Source organism: Kazachstania africana, chromosome 6 (assembly GCF_000304475.1).
Source record: "Kazachstania africana CBS 2517 chromosome 6, complete genome".
Lineage (NCBI taxonomy): Eukaryota > Fungi > Ascomycota > Saccharomycetes > Saccharomycetales > Saccharomycetaceae > Kazachstania > Kazachstania africana.
The window spans coordinates 398,318-426,276 of NC_018945.1; the positions used below are offsets into that span (position 1 = coordinate 398,318).

General features: G+C 35.8%; 16 protein-coding genes across 16 annotated transcripts; 4 read left to right on the forward strand and 12 right to left on the reverse strand.

The window, feature by feature from the left end:
* Positions 1-219: 219 nt before the first annotated feature.
* Positions 220-3,540, reverse strand: TRK1 (Trk1p; the record flags this gene model as incomplete). Its single annotated transcript, XM_003957885.1, has 1 exon — positions 220-3,540. One exon carries the CDS (start codon positions 3,538-3,540, stop codon positions 220-222), a length of 3,321 nt encoding a protein of 1,106 aa, XP_003957934.1.
* Positions 3,541-4,207: 667 nt separating this feature from the next.
* On the forward strand, positions 4,208-4,666 carry YNK1 (nucleoside diphosphate kinase; the record flags this gene model as incomplete). The annotated part of the gene is made up of 1 exon (XM_003957886.1): positions 4,208-4,666. The coding sequence occupies one exon, from the start codon at positions 4,208-4,210 to the stop codon at positions 4,664-4,666; it is 459 nt and encodes a 152-aa protein (XP_003957935.1).
* A 635-nt stretch (positions 4,667-5,301) lies between these two features.
* Positions 5,302-5,904, reverse strand: YET1 (Yet1p; the record flags this gene model as incomplete). Its single annotated transcript, XM_003957887.1, has 1 exon — positions 5,302-5,904. One exon carries the CDS (start codon positions 5,902-5,904, stop codon positions 5,302-5,304), a length of 603 nt encoding a protein of 200 aa, XP_003957936.1.
* A 627-nt stretch (positions 5,905-6,531) lies between these two features.
* MNR2 (putative Mg(2+) transporter MNR2) lies at positions 6,532-9,261 on the forward strand (the record flags this gene model as incomplete). Its single annotated transcript, XM_003957888.1, has 1 exon — positions 6,532-9,261. The coding sequence occupies one exon, from the start codon at positions 6,532-6,534 to the stop codon at positions 9,259-9,261; it is 2,730 nt and encodes a 909-aa protein (XP_003957937.1).
* A 109-nt stretch (positions 9,262-9,370) lies between these two features.
* KAFR0F02060 (uncharacterized protein) lies at positions 9,371-9,754 on the reverse strand (the record flags this gene model as incomplete). The annotated part of the gene is made up of 1 exon (XM_003957889.1): positions 9,371-9,754. One exon carries the CDS (start codon positions 9,752-9,754, stop codon positions 9,371-9,373), a length of 384 nt encoding a protein of 127 aa, XP_003957938.1.
* Positions 9,755-11,549: 1,795 nt separating this feature from the next.
* On the forward strand, positions 11,550-12,662 carry MSN4 (stress-responsive transcriptional activator MSN4; the record flags this gene model as incomplete). The annotated part of the gene is made up of 1 exon (XM_003957890.1): positions 11,550-12,662. One exon carries the CDS (start codon positions 11,550-11,552, stop codon positions 12,660-12,662), a length of 1,113 nt encoding a protein of 370 aa, XP_003957939.1.
* Positions 12,663-12,874: 212 nt separating this feature from the next.
* On the forward strand, positions 12,875-13,156 carry MRP10 (mitochondrial 37S ribosomal protein mS37; the record flags this gene model as incomplete). Its single annotated transcript, XM_003957891.1, has 1 exon — positions 12,875-13,156. One exon carries the CDS (start codon positions 12,875-12,877, stop codon positions 13,154-13,156), a length of 282 nt encoding a protein of 93 aa, XP_003957940.1.
* A 98-nt stretch (positions 13,157-13,254) lies between these two features.
* Positions 13,255-14,196, reverse strand: FAD1 (FMN adenylyltransferase; the record flags this gene model as incomplete). The annotated part of the gene is made up of 1 exon (XM_003957892.1): positions 13,255-14,196. One exon carries the CDS (start codon positions 14,194-14,196, stop codon positions 13,255-13,257), a length of 942 nt encoding a protein of 313 aa, XP_003957941.1.
* Positions 14,197-14,474: 278 nt separating this feature from the next.
* MTF2 (Mtf2p) lies at positions 14,475-15,665 on the reverse strand (the record flags this gene model as incomplete). The annotated part of the gene is made up of 1 exon (XM_003957893.1): positions 14,475-15,665. One exon carries the CDS (start codon positions 15,663-15,665, stop codon positions 14,475-14,477), a length of 1,191 nt encoding a protein of 396 aa, XP_003957942.1.
* Positions 15,666-15,915: 250 nt separating this feature from the next.
* KAFR0F02110 (uncharacterized protein) lies at positions 15,916-16,092 on the reverse strand (the record flags this gene model as incomplete). The annotated part of the gene is made up of 1 exon (XM_003957894.1): positions 15,916-16,092. The coding sequence occupies one exon, from the start codon at positions 16,090-16,092 to the stop codon at positions 15,916-15,918; it is 177 nt and encodes a 58-aa protein (XP_003957943.1).
* Positions 16,093-16,967: 875 nt separating this feature from the next.
* On the reverse strand, positions 16,968-17,786 carry PRP11 (spliceosome assembly protein PRP11; the record flags this gene model as incomplete). Its single annotated transcript, XM_003957895.1, has 1 exon — positions 16,968-17,786. One exon carries the CDS (start codon positions 17,784-17,786, stop codon positions 16,968-16,970), a length of 819 nt encoding a protein of 272 aa, XP_003957944.1.
* Positions 17,787-17,969: 183 nt separating this feature from the next.
* SIR2 (NAD-dependent histone deacetylase SIR2) lies at positions 17,970-19,622 on the reverse strand (the record flags this gene model as incomplete). Its single annotated transcript, XM_003957896.1, has 1 exon — positions 17,970-19,622. The coding sequence occupies one exon, from the start codon at positions 19,620-19,622 to the stop codon at positions 17,970-17,972; it is 1,653 nt and encodes a 550-aa protein (XP_003957945.1).
* A 309-nt stretch (positions 19,623-19,931) lies between these two features.
* Positions 19,932-20,462, reverse strand: RTG1 (Rtg1p; the record flags this gene model as incomplete). Its single annotated transcript, XM_003957897.1, has 1 exon — positions 19,932-20,462. The coding sequence occupies one exon, from the start codon at positions 20,460-20,462 to the stop codon at positions 19,932-19,934; it is 531 nt and encodes a 176-aa protein (XP_003957946.1).
* Positions 20,463-20,684: 222 nt separating this feature from the next.
* On the reverse strand, positions 20,685-23,225 carry NAT1 (peptide alpha-N-acetyltransferase complex A subunit NAT1; the record flags this gene model as incomplete). Its single annotated transcript, XM_003957898.1, has 1 exon — positions 20,685-23,225. One exon carries the CDS (start codon positions 23,223-23,225, stop codon positions 20,685-20,687), a length of 2,541 nt encoding a protein of 846 aa, XP_003957947.1.
* A 256-nt stretch (positions 23,226-23,481) lies between these two features.
* On the reverse strand, positions 23,482-25,326 carry KAFR0F02160 (uncharacterized protein; the record flags this gene model as incomplete). Its single annotated transcript, XM_003957899.1, has 1 exon — positions 23,482-25,326. One exon carries the CDS (start codon positions 25,324-25,326, stop codon positions 23,482-23,484), a length of 1,845 nt encoding a protein of 614 aa, XP_003957948.1.
* Positions 25,327-25,528: 202 nt separating this feature from the next.
* Positions 25,529-27,943, reverse strand: GPR1 (Gpr1p; the record flags this gene model as incomplete). Its single annotated transcript, XM_003957900.1, has 1 exon — positions 25,529-27,943. One exon carries the CDS (start codon positions 27,941-27,943, stop codon positions 25,529-25,531), a length of 2,415 nt encoding a protein of 804 aa, XP_003957949.1.
* Between the last annotated feature and the right edge of the window lie 16 nt (positions 27,944-27,959).

Below are 27,959 nucleotides of genomic sequence, written 5' to 3' on the forward strand. Positions count from 1 at the left end.
AAATCCGTCGGCATCGCGATGCTTTGCCCAAGACATTTCAGGACAATTTGGGACGTTCCATATCTCTAGTTTTCCGCGGTGCGTGGCTAAAAGGCGTGGGATTCCCCGACGGTCAAAATAGCCGTTAGGATATGAACGTTCCTGGTAGATTGTAATGTTACAATGTCCATATTAATATGTGTACGTATATGTATATATATGCATGCGATTTAGCAGTTATTATAGTTCGTATTCTTCTGCTAATCCCTGTCGTTCTTCGTTCGAACGATTTGATCTCCCTAAGGTAATAATACGCTTGAATTTTTGCCTAAATGATTTGGTATGTCTTTCCACATATTCTGTCACTGGATCCATTTGGCCGACAGTAGCAGTGTCATTACGATTTTTCAACTTCAAATCTTCAATATGATCAATGTGATCTAATCTATTACTTGGTAGGATAATGGCTCTATCTAGTGAGTATGGTAAACCTCTGTTTCTACCTCTAATCAGTAATGCAATGATTACCAACTTTGATAATGTAGTAAATTGTGCAGATAACGATTCGTACGTATTGGTATAACCAAATGATAGGCCAACTGTACAATATGCACTGACGACTTCAAACAGAATGGCAAAGACATTGAAATCTGGTTTTGACGTGTCTCGTATCTTGCCATCTTCACATATACAAATAATGAAGAGACCAAGGAATAAAAACCAAAGATCAAAAGACAATTGTCTTCTTAAATGTGCTCCGATGAATGATTTGGCTGATAATTCCGTAGCTGGGTGTTTCTTCTTCTTTCTCTTCTTTCTAGGTTCATTGGTGGAAGATGATTCATTTCTTGTCGATGAACCACTTTCTATATCAGATATCTCAGAATCAGAATCCTCGGTGTCTTCTGCATCTGATGTATCTGACTGTGAAGAAGAATATAACCCCAATGCACGTTCTTCATAGACATTAGTTCTTCTAATAGAAATGGCTAATGGTAAGACAGAAACGTACATCATAATCATGTATGAAACTTGAATGGCCGGGTGTAATTTATTCAAATCAATCACTGAAAACCCAACAGTTCTAGTGCAGACAGCTTGGAAAAGACCAATTAGCACCCTGTGACCTTTTGAAAAAACTTTCACCACGGAGGATCCAAAATCTAATATAATAAATAATATCCAATCAGTGAAGTTTAAAAATAATAATGTTAAAAGAAGCCACCATGTAGCAGCGCTTGGGAATAGTAAAGTGAAACAACGACGAGGGTGATCCAATAGAAAACCTAGACTCTCTTTGATTTGTGACAAGTCAGGCGATATTTTAAACATGATCCAAATTATAAATCTCAGTAATACAGGGAACCCCGTATTACCGATTATAATAAACCACATCAAGACGATTAAAGGATAGATAGCTGTACTGAAGGAGTTCATGGAATCTGGAGTCAATGTCAGTCCCATGTTGTTGAATGCAGACATTGGCGTGAAAAAACCCCACCATGCAGGTGAAATTCCGTCACTTCTCAATATATGAATAAAATCTTTCTTGGTGCAAATCCATGGCACCATCATAACGAAGGCAACAACATGGAATCCAAAGTAATATATTAAAAGGATACGACACAATAACTTCAAAGCCCTATATTCGATACCACCTAATTCCTCCTTTTGTTGTTTTGTCAATCCAAAAAAGTTTGAATTTCTTGCAATTGTGGGTTGCCACGACAAGTAGTTGGTACTCATTGTCCTTGTGAATTTGTTTTGATTTTTGCCTTTTCCTACCTTACTTGATTTAGGTTGGAAATTAAAATTTGGATCAAAATGTATACCATAATAATCATAGGGATCTTGTTCTTCGTCGATGTCATTTTGAAAACTTATATTATGATTGAGATTTATGGATTCCTTGTAGTTATCGGTATTATCTGTTCTTAAGGAGTTAAGTTCACCATCACTATGCATAAAAGACGTTTCATTTTGATATGAAGAAGTAGTTGGATTAGCATTTGCGTTTGAAATAGAGTGGACACGGAATAGCTGATCTAAATGCAACGATGATTCATTATCACCAAATAAACTTTTCTTTCCCAAATTTTTAGGATGTATTCTTCTGTGCTTGGCTTTCCAATTTTTATAAATCATCTTTTGGAAATCTGGCGCTTGTGTCAATTCATCAATTGTGCTTATTTTTTTCAAATTAAAGTGTTCGTCGTCTGTCTCGTTGTCAGCAAAATAATCTTCCGCGTCCTTCGATAAGCAACTGTCAAAGTTCGCTCTGTCAATTGATCCAGTAGATAATCTTCTCTTCAAATTACGACCAATTTTTTTCCTGCCCTTATGTATTCGTTTGAAAATTTTACTCTTGGATGCTGATACAAAGGAGGCACGGGTCGATTTTAGGTCGTTATGCGTTACTATCCTTTGCGATGTCTTCCTCCTTGGAGGTTTTTGAATATCAAACATAATTGAAGGGCCGGCCCTCGTTGTTTCATTATTCGAATGACGTATTGTCGTATGTGGAGAGATACTATTATCGCTATTATCGCCATCATGATTAAGTTCAGAATTTTCCGGAAACTCTTCTTCATCATCATCGTCTTCGTACGATAAGCTATGTTCTGATGTTAGTGGATTATCGTTGGAATCTTCACCTGTGTCGTAACCTTGGTTTCGATACCCTTCTTCTGATGTTTCTCCTCCAACTGTATGACTATCTTCAGTCATATCATTATGTGAGAGCTCAGAATTTGGATCTGTAGAATGGTGGTTGTTATTTTCTGCACCTGTTATCTCATGTTCTTGTTTGTTCCTAAGAATCATGATTGAACGATACATATCCTGAGGAGTAATGTCTGTAGAATTTCTTCTTTTGGCAAAAACTTCCGTACGAACTCTACTATTGCTTGTATCCTCGGTATCATTATCGTCAGGCTTACTATTCAAAGAAGCTGAGCTCAGAGACATGTGCAAAATAGAGTTTTCTTCTCTATTGACCATTTTACCACTAAATAACTTTTCTTGAAAATCTTCTACATTTCTTCCAAAATTTGTTTGGTTATTTGATTTTGTCAATTGCCTCTTCGATAATTCCCGTCCTAGGATTGTCCTTGTTCTTCTCATCCTAAAATTTTGTTTAGATAACTCTCTAATACCATCGAAATGTCTTTCAAACCAATAGAGTCGCACAAATGCCAACATCCCATGTATGGCAATGGGCGTCGATATGCAGCAACTAATGTAGATAATAATTTGTTGGTATAGAGATAATTGGTTGATATTGACGGTGTTTAAGCCTCCCTGTGTGGTAGCACCTGTGGAAATAAATAAAATATCGATGTATCTTGCATCATGGACTGGATAAAGTAAGATCGACGTAATAATCGTCAAAGTAATGATATAAAAGTAATGCACTGCAATGAAATTGGGGAATATGTACTTTTTAATGGGTTTCAACGTATCACCACATACTGATATGAAATCACGTAATTTATGACCCAGAGTTTTCTGATACTCATAATTCAAAGTTGATACCCGACTCAATGACCCCCGGACTGTCATAATGCCCTCGCAAGCCAGTATATGTATGAATAGTCAGGTACAATCTCTGTCAATTTCACCCAACAAGAGTGGATAGTTGTCGAGATTGATTGGTTTTAAAAAGAGGTTTTTCAAAGTTTCCAAGCCCTCGAGCATCAGATTTCTTTTTTTTCCGCCTGCTTGCTTTTCGCTCATCTTAGCTAAGTTTTCCCAAGCTGCGCTGGGTATGGAAAGATTTAGGCCTTCTTTTTCTACTATCGGTGTTTTCAAGAATTGAAATTCTCTGAATTGTTTATGAGGGCTGAACGTCACCAGCAGGAGTGTAGTCTTGACGTGTAGAGGAGTCTGTACAAGGTAGATGAATGAGGTTAACGAGCTACGTTGAAATAGCAAGTTCGGGTGACCTGTAGTCCAGTGGATCTGGTTCAATGGATCCGTTGCGTCTTGTGAAGTAAAACAGAGAGAAAGTCACTTGATAGTCTATTTCGTCAGTAGGTGTAGCTACATATGCAGGGGGAGGGAATACATGCATCTTGAGAAAATATAGCGTTGCATGAACAATTAGAGGTGCCAGTGACATGAAACGAAGGAGGAAAAAAATTATATATAACAGGTGAGGGAAAAAAGATAGTTATAAGAAGTGCAAGAATAAAACTTTAACTGGTTATTAATAGTAAGCAAATAGAAAATGTCACAAACGGAGAGAACTTTTATCGCAATTAAGCCAGATGGTGTTCAAAGAGGTCTTGTCTCAAATATTATTGGTAGATTCGAGAAGAGAGGCTACAAATTGGTTGCCATTAAGTTGGTTCAAGCCACTGAGGCATTGTTGAACGAACATTACGCTGAACACGTTGGCAAGCCATTCTTCCCAAAGATGTGCAACTTCATGATGTCTGGTCCTATTGTAGCCATGGTCTGGGAGGGTAAAGACGTAGTTAAACAAGGTAGAAAGATGTTGGGTGCCACAAACCCCCAAGATAGTGATATGGGTACCATTAGAGGTGATTTTGGTATTGATCTAGGTAGAAACGTTTGTCATGGTAGTGATTCTGTTGCCAGTGCAGAACGTGAGATTAAGATTTGGTTCAATGAAAATGAAATTGTTAATTGGAGTGCTAACCAATCTATATGGATCTACGAATAGATTAGGAAAACTCCATTTACATAAGATACATTACTATTATTTATAGATAATATCAATAATAAAATTTAGTTTTGTCACCTAGTGTTCCCCTTTCGTCTTGGGAGCAACGGTGTAAGGTACTTTTTATATAGAGGCATAGTAAGCGTAAGGGTACCTTAGTTAAAATTATTAAAAAAATATTGGATCAAAGGTTTTTAGATACAGTAAAGATGGAAAACTAAGATATTATTAATTGTGCCCTTAGGTATCCTTAATCAGATCTTGGCAAGCATATATATGTATGATGTGTGTATATACAAGCAGCATGAGTCTTGTAATTAACTAAGTACCTACATAAAGTAGAAATATAGAGTCAGCATGAATATGCAGAAAAGTACAGACCCAAATATGGATAGTATAGTCAAAAACTTTCTAACAACGAAAAAGAGACGGATGCTAAATCCATTGGATTATCATAATCCGACCGTGAGAGGAAGAATGTTTGCTACAATAAGTATGGCTGGTATTTTGAGTGTCAGTAGCCTGTACGCATTGTATAGAAACACCGGCAATCGTAGTCAAGTGAAAGAAATATATAAAAAGGAAAGAAACACATAATGGATAAAAACTGTATGTAAGTTATAGCTTATATATGCTTACTGATTTCTCTTTGATTGTTTAATCTCTTCATTTGTTACAGCCTTTGGTTTATTTGATTCATCGTAGAAATTTTCCAAATTTTCAATTTGTTTCTTCAAACCTTCTAAAGAGACATCTTTCTTTCTCAATTCTTCTTGTAATTTGGCAATTTCTTTATCATCAGAGACAAGAGCTGCTTCTTTACTTGAGCCTTTCTTGGTTTTTTCATTGATTAAATCCTGATATTTGATTAGTCTCCTTACTATGCTCAAGACAGTTGGAATGCCCGCCATGAAATACAATATGAATCCAGAAATATAAACGTTTCTTTGATTGTAAGCTCTAGATGCTAGACCTTGCATGGATAGAGTGGAATCCAAATCATTGACCCCCTTATGACGAATTGGTACATGAGCCCTCTTCCACGAATCCACAAATAGTAAACCAACCAGAATATTTAACATCACAATGATCACTTTGAATTCCTGTTTCATTGACGCAATTTCCCACATGTTGTAACACATCTTTCTCATCTTATTTGGCAATGGTAGGACCAGGACAAATAAAATAGCCATCTGTGTTGTTAGCAGAGCAAAAAGCAACGTAAAATAGAGACTCATAATGTTCTTAATACCCTCGTCAATTTATGGTATGAGTAGCACTCAAGTTAGTTGTTACTACCACCAAGGGGATTCTTCTATATATAATAAGCCTATCTTTTATAATTAGAAAATTGCACTTGTCTTATGTTACCCGGCTGCCATTTTTTTTCGGAACTACTAACAATCTCATACTGATAACAATTCTCACCTACTGTTACTATCACTACTACTACTACTACGATTATCACTGTTAGTAAGTACAGGATCACTATTAGACTTATGATTGTAAACGTAATTAGTTTCCCTTATATGTATATGTATGTGTGTGTATTACGTTATTTGAGATGAATTGACGGTTACTATTTTTTTTTTTTTTGTCCCTGGCTTCTCGTAGAATTATCGGAAAAATAATATCTAGCTTGTATGTCATACCACCTGTTTGGCATAAATTAGCTCTTGCACAGGTTTTGTACACTAGTTCTACCTTATTCTTCTCTGCTAAAATCACTCTTCATGTTTTCATTTATGTGCAGGTAAATAATCTCATAGAAAACAAAGCAAAAAATACGAACTTCTGTCTCTTTTAGGTGAAGATAACAGAGATCAAAGATATATATATATATACATTCAAAATAACATTACATCATGGGTAATCCAAACGGGAAAAAACAGGATAAAGTTCCATTACTATCTTCTAAGAATAAAGCGAAGAGGATATCAAGTATTTCCAATCGTAATCCAAATTTCAATGATTTTAATCATGTGGATTCATGGGGGATGTTACATGAGTCTGATAACGATTATGACTCCATATACGATTTCTCAAAACCTGATGATAATATAGATTTAGAAAGAAATGCGTTCATTGATCATAGAGCATCTATTGCCAACTCTAGTTCATACCATCCTCGTCTTAAGAAGAAAAAGAAAGGGCCGGCTAACAAAGACGTAGTTATCGATGTCGATGCATTGTTAGAGCATGTTCATCAGAATAACGATACTGAAATTGATTATCATGACACTGATGACGAAGACGAATATAATTCAAGACCTTCATCAAAGGGTTCTTCTTCAAATTCTTCCTTGGATGATGTCTTCATTGATGAAACAAAAGACGCCAAGATCTGGCCTGATGTAACTATCCTGGAAGAATTTTCAAAGGAAGAGACGGAAAGACTAAGAAGAGAGGCTCAAAAGGATGCAGAAGCATTCCCTTTAGAGTATGATGATACCGAAGAGGAAGACGTTTTTAATAGCGGTTCAAAGACTAATGATAATCACGGCAACATTGTTAATAATACAACAGCTAATACTAATAATACTAATAATATTCTTTTTTCAAAACCAATTGTAACCAATATAGACGTGCCTGAACTGGGCAACAAACAGGTCAATGAAGCGGAACATCTGCATTCAGGAAGATTAAGACCAAAAAGAATTGCACCTTGGCACTTGATACAAAGGCAGTCGTTGATTAATAACACCAACTATAAAGACTCTAAAACAAAAATTGAAAGAGAAATGAGAGATAATTTATTAGTTGGAAGAAATATCAAATATCCAGCTCATATCATCTCCAATAATCCAGAACACTTCAGATTTACTTATTTTAGAATCGATTTAGACTCTACAGTACATTCGCCAACTATATCTGGATTATTACAACCTGGACAAAAATTTCAAGATTTATTTGTAAGTTCAGTCTATGCTCCTCAAAAGATTTCAAGAAGAGCTTCCACGGTTGGATCTATGTCCCCAACGACCATACCATTGAATACCACCAATTCAACACTATTGTTGAACCAAAAAAATGCTTCTACTTTATCAGGAAACGCACCATCACAACAACAATTACAGGATGAGGATATTCCCCCCTTTTGGCTTGATGTTGTCAATCCAACAGAAGAAGAAATGAAAACTTTAAGTAAAGCCTTTGGCATACATCCTTTAACCACAGAAGATATTTTTCTTGGAGAAATTAGAGAAAAGGTCGAACTGTTTAAGGATTATTATTTGATTTGTTTTAGAAGTTTTGATATTGTTGCCGCCGAAAAGAAGAAGTCGAGACATAGTAATATCAGTAGGATTAATAATGAGAAATTATACGATGATAGATCGTCATCAAATTCTGATGTTCAAAGTATGCATTTTCAAAATGAAAATTGGTTCGAAAAAATAAAATCCTTCTTCGGTAAGAAACCTAGAAGAAGGTCTTCAATCAGTGCAGGTGCTGCTATTAATAGGAGTAAGAGTAGAAGATTAAGCATATTAAAAAAACAAGAAAAGGAAAGATTCAAAAGAAAGTCTGGTGATAGGCACAAACCAAGGGCAGGCGAATTGGAGCCATTAAACGTTTATATAATTGTCTTCAGAACAGGTGTTCTTACTTTCCATTTCGCACCAACTCCACATCCAATCAATGTTAGACGAAGAGCTAGATTGTTAAAGGATTATCTCAATGTAACATCAGATTGGATTGCCTACGCGCTCATCGATGATATTACTGATGCATTTGGTCCCATGATTGAGTTAATTGAGGATGAAGTTTATGATATTGAAGATGCAATTCTGAAAATGCATCACGGGGATGATTCATCGTCTTCCGATTCTTCTGATTCTTCTGACAATGAAGATTCTGATTTATATGGAACCGAAAATGAAGGTAGTTCTGATACTGAATTAATAAATAGGAAACAAAAAAGGAGACGGCGCAGAGGTTTGATCAGTTCCAATTATGGAACTCTTCATACTGGCCGACATAGTGCAAGAGGTGGAGAATCAATTAGTTCAAGAGGTAGTGGTACCGATAGTAGTTCGAGTACAAGTAGTTCCTCGTCGTCTTCGTCATCGTTATCCACATTCAATGCAAATTTGATCGGATGGAAAAAGAAAGGAGATATGTTAAGAAGAATAGGTGAATGTCGTAAGAGGGTAATGAGTATACTAAGATTGTTAGGAGCTAAAGCTGATGTTATCAAAGGATTTGCCAAGAGGTACAATGGACAATGGGGTGAAATTGCCCCACAAGGAGAAATCGCCATGTATTTGGATGATATTCAGGATCATATAATTACTATGGTTTCATCATTAAATCATTACGAAAAGTTATTGAGTAGATCGCATTCTAATTATTTGGCCCAAATTAATATTGATATGACCAGAGTTAATAACGACATGAATGATGTTTTAGGTAAAATAACCATCTTAGGTACTATCGTATTGCCAATGAATGTTATAACGGGTCTTTGGGGTATGAATGTATTGGTGCCGGGACAAGATAAGAATTCATTGCAGTGGTTTATCGGTATAATAATGTTTATGATGGTATTAGCGTATACGGCATACATGTACACGAAGAGAAGATTTGGATTCTGAGATGAAAGATCTCCCGGAAAGAAAGTTTGATTATTATTATTATTATCTATCTATCTATCTACATTAACTAATTTATATATTATTAAAAAAAAGGATGCTAATACTGTTTTTAGGCATCTAATTGAGCATTTTTATTTGATAACTTATCTTTCAATGCATTTGGTTTCGTTATATCATTTTCTAAGTTTTTCGTCTCTTGTTGCATAGCCACTTCATTATTAAATTTTTCTTTAACAATATCATTATTTAACATTTCATTGTTCGAATGTTTATCTTTTGAATTTAAAGATCCAAAATTACCATCTAATTCATAATCAGGTACTTTATTAAAATCAGAATAACCCGTTCTAATCAAAAAGAATATAAAGAATAATACTGTAACGTAAGCTAGAATTTTTTTCATTGGTGTAGTCAAGAAAGATTTCGATCTAACATTACCATTATGTTTGTAGCGAGGTAATAGATCTTTCTTTCTTCTTATGCCTCCTTGCATAGTTATAGATGGGCGGTAATGTGAATTAGCTAACAAGTTTATTATATTCAGATGTTGGGATCATCGCATAGTAGGCACTTTCTTATTTTCTTCCTTTTAATCAAAATATTAATTTTCCGCTGGCTTAATAGCGATTAAAATTGGATAAATATGTATCACGTGCAGGATTCACCGTTATGAGAGTATAAAAGCTGGGTAAATATGCACGTGACCAAATGTCTGCTGGTGTGAGGATTTTGAAAGACCCCAGACACCCCATATATCCATGATCAACATATCTTTCGAACGACAAGTTGAGCAACCGGCAGGCCAGATGAGAGAAGAGAAGGCTAGATTGATTCCAGACTTCACACTTCTGTGCCCTCTTTGCTTCTTGCGTGACCGACAAATTGATTTTCGTCCGTCATGTGGATATTACCAGGCCTGCCTACAGGCTTCAAATATTTTTGCTGTCCAATTGGAAACAAAAATTCTGTCCCATCCTCGTACAAACGCGCCCGCCCTCTCTCCTCCCCCCCACACTCTTGCCTGATTGGAACAGTGGGGTGTTCGTTCACTACCCGATTCAGGAAGCGGCGGAAGAAATCGCAGCAATCGAAGAAAAATGTTTATTTCCGAATATGGTAATGATGGCCCCTTGTGTCTACCTCCATTCCAAATTTGGAATTCACCCACAGATAAATAATAAGCATGTCTTACTCCGGACTCGTTCTTGCCAGCTATTCCTTCTTTTGGGATCCAGACGAAGCCAAGACTGGCCAAAGTATATGACATCGAGAATCTGGACATCGTTATTACAAGGAATTTTAGTCTTGAGAGGCAGCATGCCGAGAACTATTTTTGAAGGAAAGAATAGGTGGGGTACACATCTTGGTTACCTGTAGGCAAACCTAGTGGTGAAGAATGTTTCTGTTTTTTTGATGGAACTTTATATTTGAATACTAGTAGTTATTAGCACAAAGACAACACGTTACTACGACTACTGGAGTCCGAGAACCCTTATATCATGTCGTATAGACAGAAAGTCCAGTTTTTTTTGTTTAGCATGTTGCTTAAGGATAGCTATTATTAACAGTTCCAGAACATATAATACGTCTTATTGTACTGTATAGATGGTTAACCCACACTTGTAGAATACAATTCACCCACACTCATGCATAAGGGCCCTGTCGTCTATCTTTTCGGTCACGTCTTCTACCGTACGGGTGTCCCATCAACACTAACCATATTTATTTTACTCATTCCTTCCCCTGCTGGATGCTATGTATGCCCAGCATCGCCAACTGCTGCATCGAATAACTTCGTAGTGACGTGGGGTTACCCACACTGACACGTCTGTGACTTCTCCCGCTCATTTCCGTCTTCGCCATTCTTCGGGGAAACGTCTTCTTCGTGATAATCCGCACCAGCAGACAGAGAGGGAACACCTCTCTTCTCTATTCATAGTTTGTGCTTTCCAATCTAAGAAGATCCCATGGGCTTAAACGAAGAAAATACACCTCATACTAAGGATATCTTTAAGAGGATTTATCTGTATATTGATAATAAATTAATAATCTTATGATCTTTTCTCTCTTCAACAAAAATCAAGTAATGTTATCAAATAAATATGATTGACATCTTCTATAGAACCTACTTCTCTTTTAGTTACTTCTTATAAATAATTCTCTTTAAGTCTCAAGTATTTTCCATTGAAATATTTCACTCGTATATATATATATATATATATACCATTCTAATCACCTTCCATAATTGAATTCCTCATTCCTTATTGCTGAACAGCAGAACATTTGCTATGAATTCACAAGATATTGAACAACAAGACTTATTCGATAGCAACGCTTTAGATATAAGGAAACGTACAACCATGGACGAACAATTCAATATTTATAATACTACCCTCTCTGATGATTTGATAGATTTCAAATATTTGGACTCAATTGACTTTTCAAACGTAAATCTAGATTATACCTTCGTTAATAACAATCATAACGATGATACATCCTCGACTCCAACCACCCCAGCAAAAGGTAACTACATTTTCTCAAATTCAAACAAATATTCTTTACCATCTCCATCTTTATCTTCGTCTGCTACAAAATTGAACACTGCTAGTAATAGTTCCACTCATTTAGGCAACAGTCCCGCGGATTTCAATACACTAATTGAATCTTTAAACCAAAACAAGCAAGATACTGCGTCATCATTTATTGATTTTGATAATCTAGCAAAGAGTCCTATCGAAAATGTGGACAACTTCTTTAATGAATTATTATCGGAGGAAAATAATGTAAATTCTTTACCAATGCAAAGAAGTATCAGTAAAATTCTCAAGTCTTCAGAGACTACCAATAGTACATCGTTCCCCACCGACAACGATTTGAGCCAGGCGCTCAATGATTATAGCTTTAATTTCAATATCAAGAAGACAGATGGTGATCTATTCCAATTGAGTTCTCCAAAACAGACATTTGTCAATCCTTCTTTAGTGAATAATATTTCCACTATCGATTCTAATATCTTACTCTCAAAGAACGAGAACTTTCCAACGGTGGATAACAATACATCATTTTATACTACCAAGAACAGTAAGGTCCTCAAACGTAAATCAGCTTCCTCGATACCTAATATCAGAAGACAGTCTATAGTTGATATTCACAAAAATAGACGACAGTCAACGATTGGTACCAGTACTAGTGATATCGGGAATGACGAAGATTTAGATAAACAGTTCAAATGCTCTGAGTGTGAGAAAGGTTTCAAGAGGAGTGAGCATCTTAAAAGGCACTTTAGATCGGTTCATTCAAATGAAAGACCCTTCCCATGTATGCTATGTGAAAAGAAGTTCAGTCGGAGTGATAATCTCTCTCAGCATTTGAAGACACATAAGAAACATGGTGACTTCTAAAACACATACATATTCTATAAAACACATATTTATACAGAATTCTTAGTCAAGTAATGCAATAATTTATAACTATTCTTAGTCTTCTAACGAGTTATATATATATATATATGTATATTCATTCATTTTTTTTATTTTTCTTGCGTACAAGCTGTAATGAAAATATTAAGAAAATCTTGAAGTTAGACAGCCTCGAGAGGTTACACTCAAACATCATGTCTGGTAAACCTCCCGTGTATCGTCTGCCTCCTTTGCCGAGATTAAGGGTGAAGAAACCTATTATAAAACAAGAGCCAAATAGATGTCTCGTTCTCATGTCCAACCTTTTACAATGCTGGTCATCAAATGGTCATATGAACCCTGTATGCAACAGTCTGGTCACTGAACTGAAAGCATGCACTATGAAACCAATGCAAACTAATAAGGAACAGAAAAGCAATATTAACTACCATGCCGCAAGACTATATAACAAAATCAGTGGTAAACCGAACGACTAGTAATATTTCGACCTCCTTTTAATCTGGCATATTTACATGTCCTCTATAAATGGTACTCTATATCCTCCTGTATATAAAAAGTGTATATTCCCCACATACTAAGCCTTGGGCTTTTTAAATCTACCTGCCCTTTCTAATGAATCATCCGTTAAATACCATCCCGGTAAATAATTCCCAGAATACTGAAGCAGCCATTCCTTGTCAGTACCATCAATCTCAGAAAAGTTGACGATGTTGTTATCATTTCTCATTTCTGGATTGAAAGAATTGGAAATTTCCCGTGAGAATGGAAGCTCGATGTCATTTGAGCTATTTTCAATCTTCAAAAATGGATTCGGTTTCGTTTCATGAACGTTACCAATAGAAGTAAATCCATAATTGTAAAGTCCACAGATTGGTTCATTCGAAAATAGCAGGAAACTCCATATATTTCCTAGCTTCCAATGCAATAAAGGTTGTAATCTAATGAAATCAGGCCAATTAGAGTCCGTCTTTTGAATAGATTTTAAATGCTCGCCAAATGGATCAGTGTGTCTTATTCCAATTACTATGGCCTTAGTGACTGGATTTTTGTACAGGAAATCTTGGAACGCATCTGACATCGACATACTCTTATTATATCTATCATCATCTTTCATTGATTCGTATAGCGATAGATGATACCTCTTCTGCGTATAATTCATAAAATTCTCCAATGTTGGCCATGTCTCCTCTGAATTAATAAAAACTGTTGGTAACTGCGTCATGGGGAAACGATGGTATTTGAAATCGAATTGTGACTCGTTAGCTTTTACAACGAAAAACTCCCACAAACAACTTAGATACAACAATAATAACACCTGACAATCTTTACCACCATTATAAGAAAAAGAAATTTCTCCATTTAATGGACTCCATCGGGTGAATACATCATTTATCAGAATGTGTCTAGTCAAATTAATAGCATTTTGTGTTTCAGTAATGATGCTTGTCCTATTCGTCAAGTTAAGGTACGATTTGGTAATCTTATAGCAAGTCTCAGATATTCTTGCCAATGTCATCTTTTTCAAACAAAACTTGTCTTTAGCCAATTGAAGTAAAGTTGATGATCTTCGATCAGGTCGAATTGAACATAACAAAGGCTATTCTTATAAAACTTTAATGCCAGCCTATTGTCGACGTCTTCTCGCAATTACTTGTCCTAAGAAATTTTTCGGAGCATTGATTGAATGTTAGAATTTTGCGAAGCGAATCATATTGCTTATTAATTATAAATGTTCATCTATATACAGTAGTTGATGGGTCATTAAATTACTCTTTATACATGAGCAGCAGCATGTCAGTTTGAGGCCGTCAGAGCTTTTTTCAAATTTTTCACATAATTCTCGATCAAATGAAGATCAGTCTCTGTTTCCTTGGACCAAACGACTCCGATGGTCAAGGCATTTTTCTTCATTTTATCCAAATCCTCTTCATCTAAGACATTGTCATTCATTGTCCTTAGATCATTAACAATCTTATCAAGCAATTCTACCGTATATATATCGCCTGTAATACCGTTTATCTCCATTTCATTAGTAATTTCTCTTAACCTGTAAATTTCGTTGAAATTTTCCCATGTTAATTGTAATAATAAGTTATAAAAATCAATGGTGCAAAGATTTAAATATAGTGACAGATCTACATTTGCCTTGCATTCTTGGTATACGTACATTAAGATGGTATATTTTCTATCGGATGGAATCTCAAATTGGGGGTCTGATAATAATTTTACAACGGTATAGGGTAAAGTTACAGCATAAGGTTCTGGCAACTGTCTGAGAGTATTGCTACAATGTTTTTGGATATGCGCTATAATTTCAATTGGGGATTTTCTAAGGAGCAAATCTTGTTTTCTGTCTCTGTGTAAGAAAAGTGTCATTAAATCTTTTATTTTCTCTAAGATATCAAAATCATTATTGATTTCTGTAGATAACTGGTTGATGTACGGTTTCATAACATTATTCAATGCAGCTTTATGTCTCTCTTCGGATTCTAATCTATCGAAGTCAATCTCTAAGCTGGGTTTCTGGACCTTCGTATCAATATTCATCCCTAGTATATCTGATTTGGCTAAAGTGTTTTTCTTATTCTTGCGTAATGTCTCTTCAAGGTTAACAAAAAGATTGTACATTATATTTCCCTTCTCTTCTCTCTGCTTATCAGCTTCACCTTTCAAAAATTTCACCAAATTCAAGTCAGATGGATTTATATCGTTACCAAAGGTAATTTTCAATTCATTTCCCCTTTTCTTGCTCGAGAGCAGTTTACTCATATTGCGATTCATTATTTCCTCTTTCTTTTGCATTCTCTCGAATATACTACCAAAAATCACTTTTTCTTGTATGCTTGTACTTTCAGCATTATTATCATCGTTCTTGCTGCTTATTATATCAGTTTCTCTTTCTTGTTTAGCTTCTTTACATGGCGGGTATCTGTATGACAACTTCCGGTACCCTAGAGTACCTTTAAAAACATAACGTTTCAGCATTTACCGTGGTAATTCGCAAAGAGTTATTACATTATTACTATAAGTTATGGCTCTATCTTATTATTTTTTGTCAAGGCTTTCCATCTCAATATTTAAAATGAGCGAGATATATAAAATATCAAAAGATATTGAACTTTTGCTACATTAGAGAAAAAGGCATATACATGCGTGCTTACATAAGATGTGTGGAATCTGATAAGATGAAGAGTTGGTAAAACCTCTCCAAAGCCTTAATAGCTTTGCCTATTCTTCACAGTTCTTTCTGACAATGTTCTGGATCTAAAATCATATCATCTGTTGGCTTCCATAATGAATCGACTATTCTTTTCAACGCCTTCAGCTTTTCTACTTTCAAATCCAGATTGGAGAATCCAAGGCCGATAGGTGTCCCCTTAATTGAACTCATTAACCGGGAAAGGGTACCCATGTTGAAGGAACTCGCAGTGCTCTCTTGTTAGATTTCTTTCTAGGTACAGGCTTCGACAGATACGTTGTAAGCCTTGTGTTAGGTTGTTCGGCACTGTTTACTCTTGTTTGCTAGTCGTCTTCCTAGCAAGATTTTGATTCGTTTTCGCCTCATCATGTGAAGAAGTACGTTGTCTGGCTCTTAATCTCCTGTCGATCGGTACTGTAGATATACTGTCATCAATTGATGATCATTTTGGGCTACAAAAAACGCTGTTCTCATATTGGAATCCCGAACGTGATTGACTGCTCAACCTGTTAAATTTTGTAGACAGTAGCATAGACTTCTTTTCAGACAGATCGTCAATTTGTGGTAGCAAATGTATCAACTTCTTTAAATTAATGGGGTGGCTCCATCCTGGTATACTTTCCTCTGAAGACATATGTATTTGTTTTATATTTATGGGCTTAATATCTGTGGTAGTGATTCTTTAGCAGCTCCCGTTTTCTGAGTATTAGGGAACTTCACAAAGAATATTATCTGCCATCTATTCCACAAACTGAACCAAACTTCCAGTGGCACTTTCGAAATTGTTAATACATCTCGATCCATATAGGAAAAAAAGTGGACAGATTCTGTATGTCGAGGTATTAAAGCCAGCAAGTAAGTGAAGGAAGAATGAAAGCATTTATTTCGTGTCTAGGTAAAGTACTGCTGAATTTTTCGTTCCAAAATGTACGCTACCAGTCCAATGATACCATTTTTTCTCTATTCAGCAAAAACATGGTTGCATCTTTATATGCTTATAACAAGAAAGTGTCACGTAATCAGAAATTAAAATTCTTAGTATGCCTACTGGTCTGTCTAAAATCGCATATTCTAGTGAAGAAGTAAAATTATTCGGTTTGCTCATCTGTTTTTACTTCATCCGATTCATTCTTAAAAAAGAATTGCACCAAGAACAATTTCGACTCTTCATCCCAATAAGTACATGTACTATTCAGCTCATCGACTGAATTTTCTTGCATGTAGCCCTCATTCTGCATAATAATTTCCTTATTAGGTATTTCAATTCCGATTTTGTCAAATGGTTCATACGCAATAACTAAAAATTTCTTGTCTTTATCATCTTCGGATGATAATTCTAAACCAGATACTATTCTGATAAAAGGTGGATAATCAATATCTGGAAATTCGTTGCTATTATCGTATTGCGCCGCTTTTTCGATGCTATAATCCACTTTAACTGCAATCCCGTCAAGGCCTGTTTTAGGATGTTTAACAGAGACAATTTCACAGTTGGGAATAATACCGTTATTTTTCAAGGTTTTTCTTGCATTTTCTACTTCCAACTCAAATTCAGTCAGTTCTGTGTTGCTCCCGCTTTTGGAGTCACCAAATTTGGCATCTCCTAGTTTACCTCTTCGAATAACATTTAAACCATGTTTTTTACCACTCAAATGACGTTCGACACTACTCCATGAGACATGCATCGTATTACATAGTTTGCAAACTAATTTACCTGAATGGTTCTTGTAGATATACGGACTCTTTCTCGTCTGGTCATCGGCTTCATCCTTTTGGAAAGTGTATGGGATCTCCTCATTTTGTCTGAGTAACTCGTCAACTTGTTTTCTTCTTTGCAATTTTAAGTGTGATTCAGATGCAAGACCACCACCACCTTTTTTTGAGCCTGCTCTATTGTGATAATCCATCTTCTATTGGTATAGTATTTTATATTGATGTCCTTTAAACCTTTGAAGTTCAATTGAATTATTTTTTTTATTTTCAGTTAATTTAATATAGCATGCGAGCCATCGAAACTATAGTAATCTTTAGGTTAAAATAATGCAAAATATACAAAATATTCTTGAAATGATTGTATATATATATGGATATTATTTATGTTCAAAGGTATATACACCTCTTTCATTTCCAACGTATTCAAATTTCTTTGTCTTCAGTTCTTTCTCCCATTTTTCATGAGGAATATCCCAGCCACATTTTTGTGTTATGGCTGAAGCAATATCGTCACAGTAGCCCAAGAGCGACAGATCAAAATCTGTATGTTTCACTGGATCTCTATTTATCAAGACTTGAGGAACATGGGCAGGTAGCATGTTGACGATTTCTGAGACGGGCGCCACCTTCAAACTTGTTCCGATACAGATTAAAAGGTCACATTGTGTTAAATCATGGCGTATACTCTTATGAAACTTTGAAGGTAACGCCTCTCCAAAAAACGTTATGTCCGGTTTTATTACCCCATATGATCTTGGCACATTTGAAATGTTGGTGGCATTCGGTTCATTAGTTGGGAAGTATTCTTTCCTCCTATCGTAGCAATATGGACATAAGGGAACCTCTACATTTCTAATTTTCTTAAAAATTTTCTCACCAGGTAGTTGAAAATGGCAAGTGACACAAGATGCCGTTGCAAATGAACCGTGACATTGAATTAGTCTCTCAGGTGGTATACCCGCATACGATTCAAGATTATCAATATTTTGTGTATAATTTCTTAATAATTTTCCTTTATCATGTAGCATCTTGATGAAACTATGCAGTGGAGAGTACATGTTTTCTGGGGGCAAAACCATCTTAGCAATACTATAAAAAATTGAGGGATCTCTCATGAAATGGTCATAACTGAAAACCTCTTGTGGGTCATCGAGACCCAAATATTTGATTTGTGAATAGAAACCTTCAGAAGATCTGAAATCTGGGATACCTAATGAAGTTGATACCCCTGCACCAGTCAGGACTATGATATTACTGGCAGAATGTAATTTTGTGACAAGATCTTCAATTCGGTTGAAACTTAACAATCTTATTCTTGTGGCAAGAATCTTGTTAAAAGCTTTCTGTAAATCTTTGATCAGTTGAACAGTCTGCCTCTTGTCCAGAGGATCGTCGATTTGTGTGCTGGAAAGATCTGAAACATTTATTTCTGTGGAATTTTGTTGCACATTCATGCTTATTGCCTTGAGTAATATTGTGTCTTTAAGTTCAAAGCCTAATAATTTGATCAAAAAGTATAAATATAACGAATTTAGTTCGTCTGGTAAATATTTATCCAAAAATTGTCTTATACCATAATATTTCAGGCACATTCTAGCATTTAAAGTATCCTCTCTAGTAATGTCCGGTAAAAGATATTTATTATTTAATTTATTTTTCAATATCAGTATTGGATTCTTGGGTTCAATGGGCTTTAGGGACTTATTGGTAGTGCTGTTATTATAACGTGATATATCGACTTCAGCTGGCATGTTTTCTAATTTGATTATTTCCTTTTCATCTCTATTTTTATCTGTAGGCTTAACAGTGGACAAAAATTTTATTGAATTGCCATCATTCGTCGTTTTCAATTTTTTGTCCTTATGTATCACTGAATCATCGTCATCATCGTTGTCATTATTATCATCATCGTCATCATCATCACCAGTATGGAATAAGGGAATGGCCTTTCTTCCGTACTCTCGTGTTTCCTGTTGTTTTTGTCTCTGCTGATCAGCAAAAGTGGTAGTACCGAGAGAAAGAGTCACCATCCTATTCAAAAATAGACTAGCCAATTGACAATATGAATATTTTTACACTTTATACTAGTAATAGATTACAAAATAATTGTTCTAAAAAAATATGTACGTTTCACACTTAACTTTACCTCTGTAATTGATTTTTCAATGCATTTCAATCTGTAAAAAAAAACGAAAATTGAATCAAGATATTTGGCATTTTGTGATTTTTTCCCACAAAAAAAAAATTTTTAACATGAAAGGCTGGGTAAGAGACTGGTTTTCCAACTTTAAAACTTGGGCTTGTGATGCCCAAATAATGAGCGGCATGGAGAACATCTTTCAGTCGTATTCACTGTAACCGTTGCTATTCATGATTTCGTTAGATTTGGAATCTGCAGTCTGTTCCGCGGTTCCTGCTAATGGTCCAACACCAATCTTCGCCAGTTCCACTTCCGCGCTGGTATTATCCAGATTGATATCCTTTATTATGGCACCCGTCTTCTTGATCAGTGACTGCACTTTCATCATTAGTTCTATTTCTTCCCTGTTTTTTATGTCCACTTGGTTTTGCAGATTCGTGATGTATTCAACTGCCTGCGTCAAGATCTGGCCCTTGTTTGGCTTACCATCTTTTGTGCCGGTACCCTTTGCCTTTGCGGCAGATCCTGGTGTATCGCTCATTGTACCTGGACCACTGGAATCCGTACCTGCGCTTCCATTATAGTAGTCTGCAAAGAATTCTGATGGTATCAGTGTCAACAGTTCTTGTATTCTCTCGTTTATATTATCTCGACGTTTGCGGTCGTTCTGAAATGTGTTGCTCGTTGTAGACTTCACTGATGATGACAGCGTCTCCGGAATGGTGTCCATTCTTGGTTCTTGGTTCCTCTTGCTGCCTTTGTTCGAACCTTCCTCATCTTAAATGGTTTTTAAGATGTTCGTTTGGCCTCCTCTTTATTTTTTTTCCCAATATTGGGAACATGCCGAAGCTGACTTTGCAGTATTAAGAGGCCTTTTGAAGAAAAAAGATATGAAATGTTTATTTGCCAGATATATGACTTTATATATGTTGTTCTTCTTTTATCACAACTATTACAGTTTATATTGTAGGATATTTATTTGAGTGTATGGGTCTGCATTGGCAGTCTTTTCCAAGATAAGATTCTTGATTTTCAATTTGTCCAAGGAATCGATCTTATTCAAAAACAGTAAAGAATTTATGCTAATGTTTTCAAAGTTTTCTTGGAAGTAATTGAGCCAATCGAATTGTTCATTTTCAACTTCATTGATAGGAAAGTCTTCGAATTCAGTTTCAAATCCTCTAATGACGACTTTCTTGGCGACAGCATCGAATGGTGTGGCTTCTCTTGTGGCTAATAACAACTTTATGGCTATAGCAGCAAAAATTCCTGATTTCTTAATATCAGCATCTCTCTTAACAAGTTTAGTTAAGGAACCAAGACATAATGCCAATTTGCCCGTTCTATAATGATATTCGAATTCAAGAATATAATCTCTTTCGTAGTCCTTCACTTGTTCACAGTAGTTTTCAAAAAAATGATCATTGAAATCGGCTAATGGAGTAGCAGTAGAAAGTAATTTCTGTCCAAACACATCAGAGTCTTGATCAGTTGGATAGGCTCTAACTTCATTGGCTTCCTGCTCTTTACGTTTACTGGCTTGAGTTTCCTCTTTCTTTGCCTTTTTATTACCTTGCTTGATGAGAGGTTTATTGTCTTCTGCTTCTTCGCCATCTTCATTCTTCCTTTTCAATGATCTATCATGAAGATCAAAGTATATCGTTGCCGCTCCCTTCATTGCACGAACATACATTGGATTGGTATACAACTTCTTACCCCATTCTAACATTTCCAAGTATGTTCTAGGTGTTCCCTTTCTCATACAATAAGAATGGAAGTCCAGTTGGTCATCTTCAAATTGTTTATAAAATTTCGAAATTGCCAAAAATCTCTTTAGTGATAAACCTTCGAATTTTGAAACTGTCCATTGTAGGTTTTGAAGTTGCTTCTTTAATTCTTCATCTTCTTCAGATCCATTCTTATTTTTCAATTCATTTAATTTTTTCGAATTTTCAATGTATAATCTGTAATACGCCTCTGCCTGTTCCAAAATGAACCAGGATGCTTCAACCAAATGTAAGTCTTTAACGCCATTAGCTGCATCATCATTCTTAGTGAATAATGAAGCAATTTCGACGGCTTTTTCGATATTATTTGCTCTTAAGTAATATTTAACTGTTTTACAATTGATAAATCTGTCTTGTAAATCTAATTTTCTGGCTTCTTCCATTGTTTCTGCAGCCTCATTTAATAGTCCAATGTGTTTCAAAACACGTGCTTTAACGATGTAGAATTCAACCATAGTTGGAGTATGATTCACTGCCAGTTCAATGAACTCTTGAGCCTTTGTGAAATTTCTGGTGAATAAATAATGTTGAGACAAGTAATAACAGGTCCAAATGTATTCACCTGGATGTTCCATTGGATCTAATTTATTGAAATATGTTGTGATTGAATCTTCCAGTAATTGAGGAACAATAGCTTTTCTTTTTTGGTATAAGGGTTTTACATTTGAGAATGCAGCTGGTACACCTCTCTTCAATTGTGGTAACACATATTCATCGAGTCTAGTTTTGAGTACAGCTTCATCCTCAATAAATGTCAAAGGAATAAAATTCGGTGGTTCACATCTAGGGTAGAATGTAGCGAGTTTTTCATATAATGCCTTTCTCAATTTATTGTTACTCTGAATACCCAAGGAAGCTTCAAGTAATGTGTAATATTTGAAATCGTCTGGATTTCTGCTGATTAAAGTTCTGTACATGATGGAAGCTTCTTTGAACTTGCCTAACTTCATGTAAATAGATGCTTTTGTTTCCAAAACTGCAAATTTGTCAGTAATCTTTGATTCTTCCTGTTCCAATTGCTGTAAAGCACTGTAAAGTTTGTCTTTGGTAGATCCAGCAGACCTGTACATGACATCAATCTTGTACATCTTACATTCACTGTCCTCATAAGCTTCAGCGGGGCCAATTTTTCCTTCAGTTAGTTTCTCAAATTGTGTTAGGAGTTTAACAGCCTCTTGAGGATGGTTATTGATATCATGGGCGATAGCTAAACCAGTCCAGTTGGCACGATATCCCATTGCAACTGATAGGTATTGTTGACGAGAAAATTCAGCTCCTTTGAAGTCGCCCACTTGAGATTGCAATGTAGCGAGATCCCTATAAATTTGATAATTGTTGGAGCCATTAGCTAAAGAAGCTTGAAACCAATTGATGGATCCCTTGTAGTCTTTAGTATTTCTCATATAGATACCAAGTACATGGCAACAAATTGAGGAAGCATCGGTGCCTTTGATCTTACTGATTGCATTTGTGACTAAAGATGCCGCTTCAGTTTTTTCACCAATTGAAAATAAATCTAGCCCTTTCAATGCTAGAGCATCTACATAAGAGGGATCTTTCTTCAAAAGAGGGTCCAATATCTTAATTGATTTCTTGTAGTTTTTACCTTCAAATAGTTTCAAAGCCTCGAGGAATTGTGCATTTTCCTGCGCATTAGGTTTTGATGCAGATTTAGGCTTCGCTGCCTGTTTACCCTTTGCCTTCATTAATCTTCTCTTCGACATTGTAGCAAGGACGATTGTTTTAAGGTGATTCTTGATGGTATGAATACAAATTAATCACGTAACTGTCGATATAAAAAGTAAATCGAGATGTCCCAACCTGTTCATTAACCGTGGGCTTTCGCTGCATTCCCTCATACTGTAATTTTTCACAAAAATTTTCATCGTAAAATATGACTTGATGAAGTATTCTTCTCAAAGTGATAGTTATATATGGCAGTTTCATTTGTATATAGGAGTGTTATACTGCTTCCTTCATGTCTTCTTCGTGGCCACGGAATGCTATCTTGGTACATTGTTCCTCATACCCAGGAATTTGGATGTAATCAATGTTCCTCTCTTCTAATAATGAAACACTGGTGTTGTTCTTGACAAAAGTGTCCGGTTCTATTACACCGACAAATACACAGGATATTTGACCATTCAGATTCAGGATACGCTGGACACAAGGCTCATTACCACTTAACCGGTAGGAGCAAGGTTCCATTGTCGTATATATGATGCTACCTGCAGGTAATTCTCTCTTACCGGTTTGTTCAAAGTATTTTTCTAATGCGCACTGTTCTGCATGAGTATTGCCTGGAAGTTCTCTGGAATACCCTGTAGATAGCACTTCTGTCCCACTAACTATTACTGCGCCGACACTAAACGCGGTTGTGGTAGGTGCACATTTATCAGCTTCTTTGATTGCCATCTCCATATATTTACAATGTGATTCAAGAGCCCAGTCAGGGAAGTCCGTACGATATTTCCACTTCTTTTGTCCCACTGAATCGAAAGTTGTAGATTCATAACGCAATGCGTGTAACCAAAGGGTCAGTTCGTTCGGATCAGGATCTCTGTGAAGTTCTACGCCACACTCAATACATTTCTCGGTTTGCAAAATTTCACCTTTCAAGTTTGAGAAATACCAACTCTGAGATGGCCTTGTTTTACCAATTTCGTGTAGCTTTTCAGCGATATCATTGTAAACAGCCTTGCCCTCTTTGCCTAATGAGGGGCCCCATATATATGGACTCGAATATATTGGATCATTTGCAATTGGAAAGCCCAGGTACTGTAGATGCACACGAATCTGATGTTGTCTTCCTGTCAATGGTTTACATCTAACAACACTTGTACGGCCATCAAAACTAATTCTCTTGAATATAGTCTTAGCATGGCGTGCGCCTTCATCTTCCATAGAGCAAACAACATTTAAAGCGACTTTTGGGTCAAAAGTTCTCAAAGGCATGTCTACAGAGATTTCTTCCACCGGAAATTCCCCAACGACTCTTGCAATATATTCTTTTCTAACTTCTCTCACTTTCAGTTGATCTCCCATTTCGTCAGCGCCTTTTGGAGTTTTGGCTAAAAACATTAGTCCACTCGTGAGTTTATCCAGCCTATTGCAAGGGTGAACAGCAAAACCTAATTGTTTCTCCAGCATTTTTGTAACACTATTGAATCTGTATCTCCCGGTCGGATGTACAGGAATACCACTAGGCTTGTCAATAACCAATAAGTCGTCATCTTGGTAGACTATTTTAATTGGTTTTGCAATGACAGGTGGTTCATGACGATGCGCTTTATGTGAAATTAAACTACCATTGCGTACAATGGTGTCGATATTGGCAGGCTTATCATCAATTAGCACAGAACCATTCTCTATGCATTTTTTGTAGTAAGCTTCATCGTGTTCTCTAAATTCCGACACGAATATATCTAAAAGTTTTCTATCTCTCCACCTTAATTTGCAAAAGGTCTTATATGTAAAATAGTAGGGCTCAATTTTACGTAAATCGTTCTCAATAGTAACGTTGTACTCAGGATCTACTTGCTTATGACCATTTTTCTTCGATTCATTGAGCCTCAATTTGAATCCATTAGAGTCCCTTAATTTCTTGTCCTTTTTAATCTCAGTTTCGAGCTTTCTTTTCCTGTTCTTGGAGTCCTGAGTTTCCTTAGCCTGTCTTATTTCCTCCTGTAAATGCCTGTCAAATTCATTTTTATCGGTCATTATCTGTCTTGTATATGTTCTATTCCACGTCGATACCTTACCAATGGGATTGAAAATAAGTCTCGAAGAAGTGACCGCTTTAAGCATGCATTAATTTCATAATAATTCACACATAAGCTAGCTCGATATATTTGATCGCTCTTTTTTTTTTCAAAAAATTCATAGCCAACGATGAGAAATTATATGATTTTCCAAATAATAAACAAAAAAAATGCATAGTAAATTAATAAAAAATAGTATACATAATCATAATGACCGCTTGAATTTTACATGTGTTTTATAATACAGTTTATGGTCCGTTTAGGAATGCTAATAAATCTATTTCACCTTCTTCTTCTTCTTCTTCTTTTTCTCCCGTTTCAATATCTTCTCTATTTCCAGTGTTACGAAAGTTGTTGAAATTGTCAGGTGTACCCTGGCTATTACCCAGGTCTGTCATTTCAATGTCTTCCTGGGAACCCTTGTGAAAAGTACTATAATCTTTCATATTTTGTACTTCTATTTTCAGGTTGTTCTTGAAATTATGTTCTTGTTGTTTGCCGGTTGCTTGTGATCTTGCGTCTCTGTTCAAAGCCACATCTAAACCAGGTATAACAAACACATCATCATCATATCTTTCTTTCAATATTTTGTTCACTCCATCGAGATCAATACCATGTAGCATCGGCATCATATGAATCAAACGCCATCTCAAAGGTACTTTGGGTCCCCAGTTATTAGCATTGAGTATAGCTTTTTGATTGCTTGAACAAGTAGAATCCAAGGAGCGCAAACTGTGAAGGGTAGTTATGCCTTTGTCTGTATTTACAAATGGACTTAATGTTGATAGGCTAGTGATACGGTTATCCTTTGTGAAATATTTGTTGTTCCAGAACTCCTCATTGTCAAATGGACTGGTATAATCCCACTTGAAAGAGAAAATATTTCTTAAAAATCTGCCAAGATACCACAAGGATCTCTTAAAAAAATTTCTCTCATATTTCCAAGATATCGCTGCATCCCATTTAGTACGATAAAACCAACCTTTCTTACCGTGTTCACCATTCAAAAGTTCAATCATTTCATCTTCATCGATTTTTCCTTTTAGAATATATTTTTCAATTAAACGATCACGTTCAACAGCACTCCATGCCAAATTCCATGGTCTTTCCCTTAAAATGAAGACTATGCAATGGATCATACAGCTCAAAGGTCGTATGAAAGTGTCCAAATAAGATAGCCATACAATTGGGCCATGAATTATTTCATGGTGTGATTGTGAAATATCTGCTAATATTGGAAATAACCAAATTGCAATATATGAACAAGGATAAATAAAAATTGCTCTTAAATTTTTTTGAATTTGTCTTCTTCTTTCCTTCATTTTGAAATATATTTGTCTTTGAAACTCTTTTCTGACTTCAACCAGCTTATCTGATTCAGCCTCACTATTTTCTATAGAACTTGCCATGCCATTTGTCTTATGTTGAGGCACAAAGACCCTTTTATCATTGGGGGATGCAAGGATATCATCATCTATGGATTTAGCGAGATTATTATCATGGTAACTCAATCTTCTATGATTAGTATGAAAATTGTTCGGGTCAGATTTTTCAAACGTATCGTTGGTTCTAAATGTCATACTGTCAGGCGAGCTTAAGTTACTTATTGGGTATGATTTTGTTGATGTTAGAAGAGAATCATCTGAATCCACTTCTAATGATAATAAGAAAAAGTTTCTAATACTTCTCGAAACTTTTCTCATTGGAGCAGCTACAAATCTTTGGAAAAAAATTTTGAAGTTGTATGCAAAAGGTTGATCAGGCATATAATGCAATGGTGGTAGGGATGCTTCTTTTTCTGGAATATTGAATTCGGTTAATTGTTCTTTAATTTTTTTACTCTCTCTGTGAACGTAAATGTAAATGGAAATGTAGATTGTGAAAATTGATGCAATTAGAACGTACCTTGGTCCCCAACTTAAAAAATATTTGTAGTACATCGGTGTTGCTGGAAGATAACTCCATGCACTTAATGGTTTAAAACCACCTTCTCTTGGTTCATCTTTGAAATTGAAATGGTTATTATCTAGTACGACGTTTACATTAGTGTGAAATTTTTCTCTATTGATGACGTTGAAGTTGATAAATGTTAAACTTGCCATTATAGAGGGAAAAAGTATAGTTACAGGCCAGATGACGTTTCTATACTTGAAAAGACCACCTTCCATATTTTGTGTTTTGTTATTACGCCACTTCCAATTTGGTTTGAATATTAATAAAGCAAAATGCAGGTCAAAAAACATGATGGCAATATCTGCCCCTTCAATAGCATATGCAGTGAACCATCCTAGGGTGTTATAGAAAACTGGATTAGCATAAGCACTAATATTAGCTAGAATGACTATTGGGTAGATGGCCAAGATCATAGCTTTCAAAAAATCACAAATGATCAAAAACATGATTAAATCATGTCTGAAAAGTCTTTTTCTTCTATCGACGTTGTGTAATAAAAAAATTGATATTACACCGACAAACATTGAAAGAAAGGATGCCACTATGGCAATAACTCTTAAATTCAAAAATTCAGAATCCGTGAATGTTGAAAACATCCCAGGTAATCCCAGGGCCTGATTCACCGTTGTTGTATTGAGAACCCTCTTAGACGATCCTTCATTCCTTTCAAATAAAAGGAAGGAAGTACTGAAAACGCTGGGCTGCTTCATGAATGATGGCAGATGA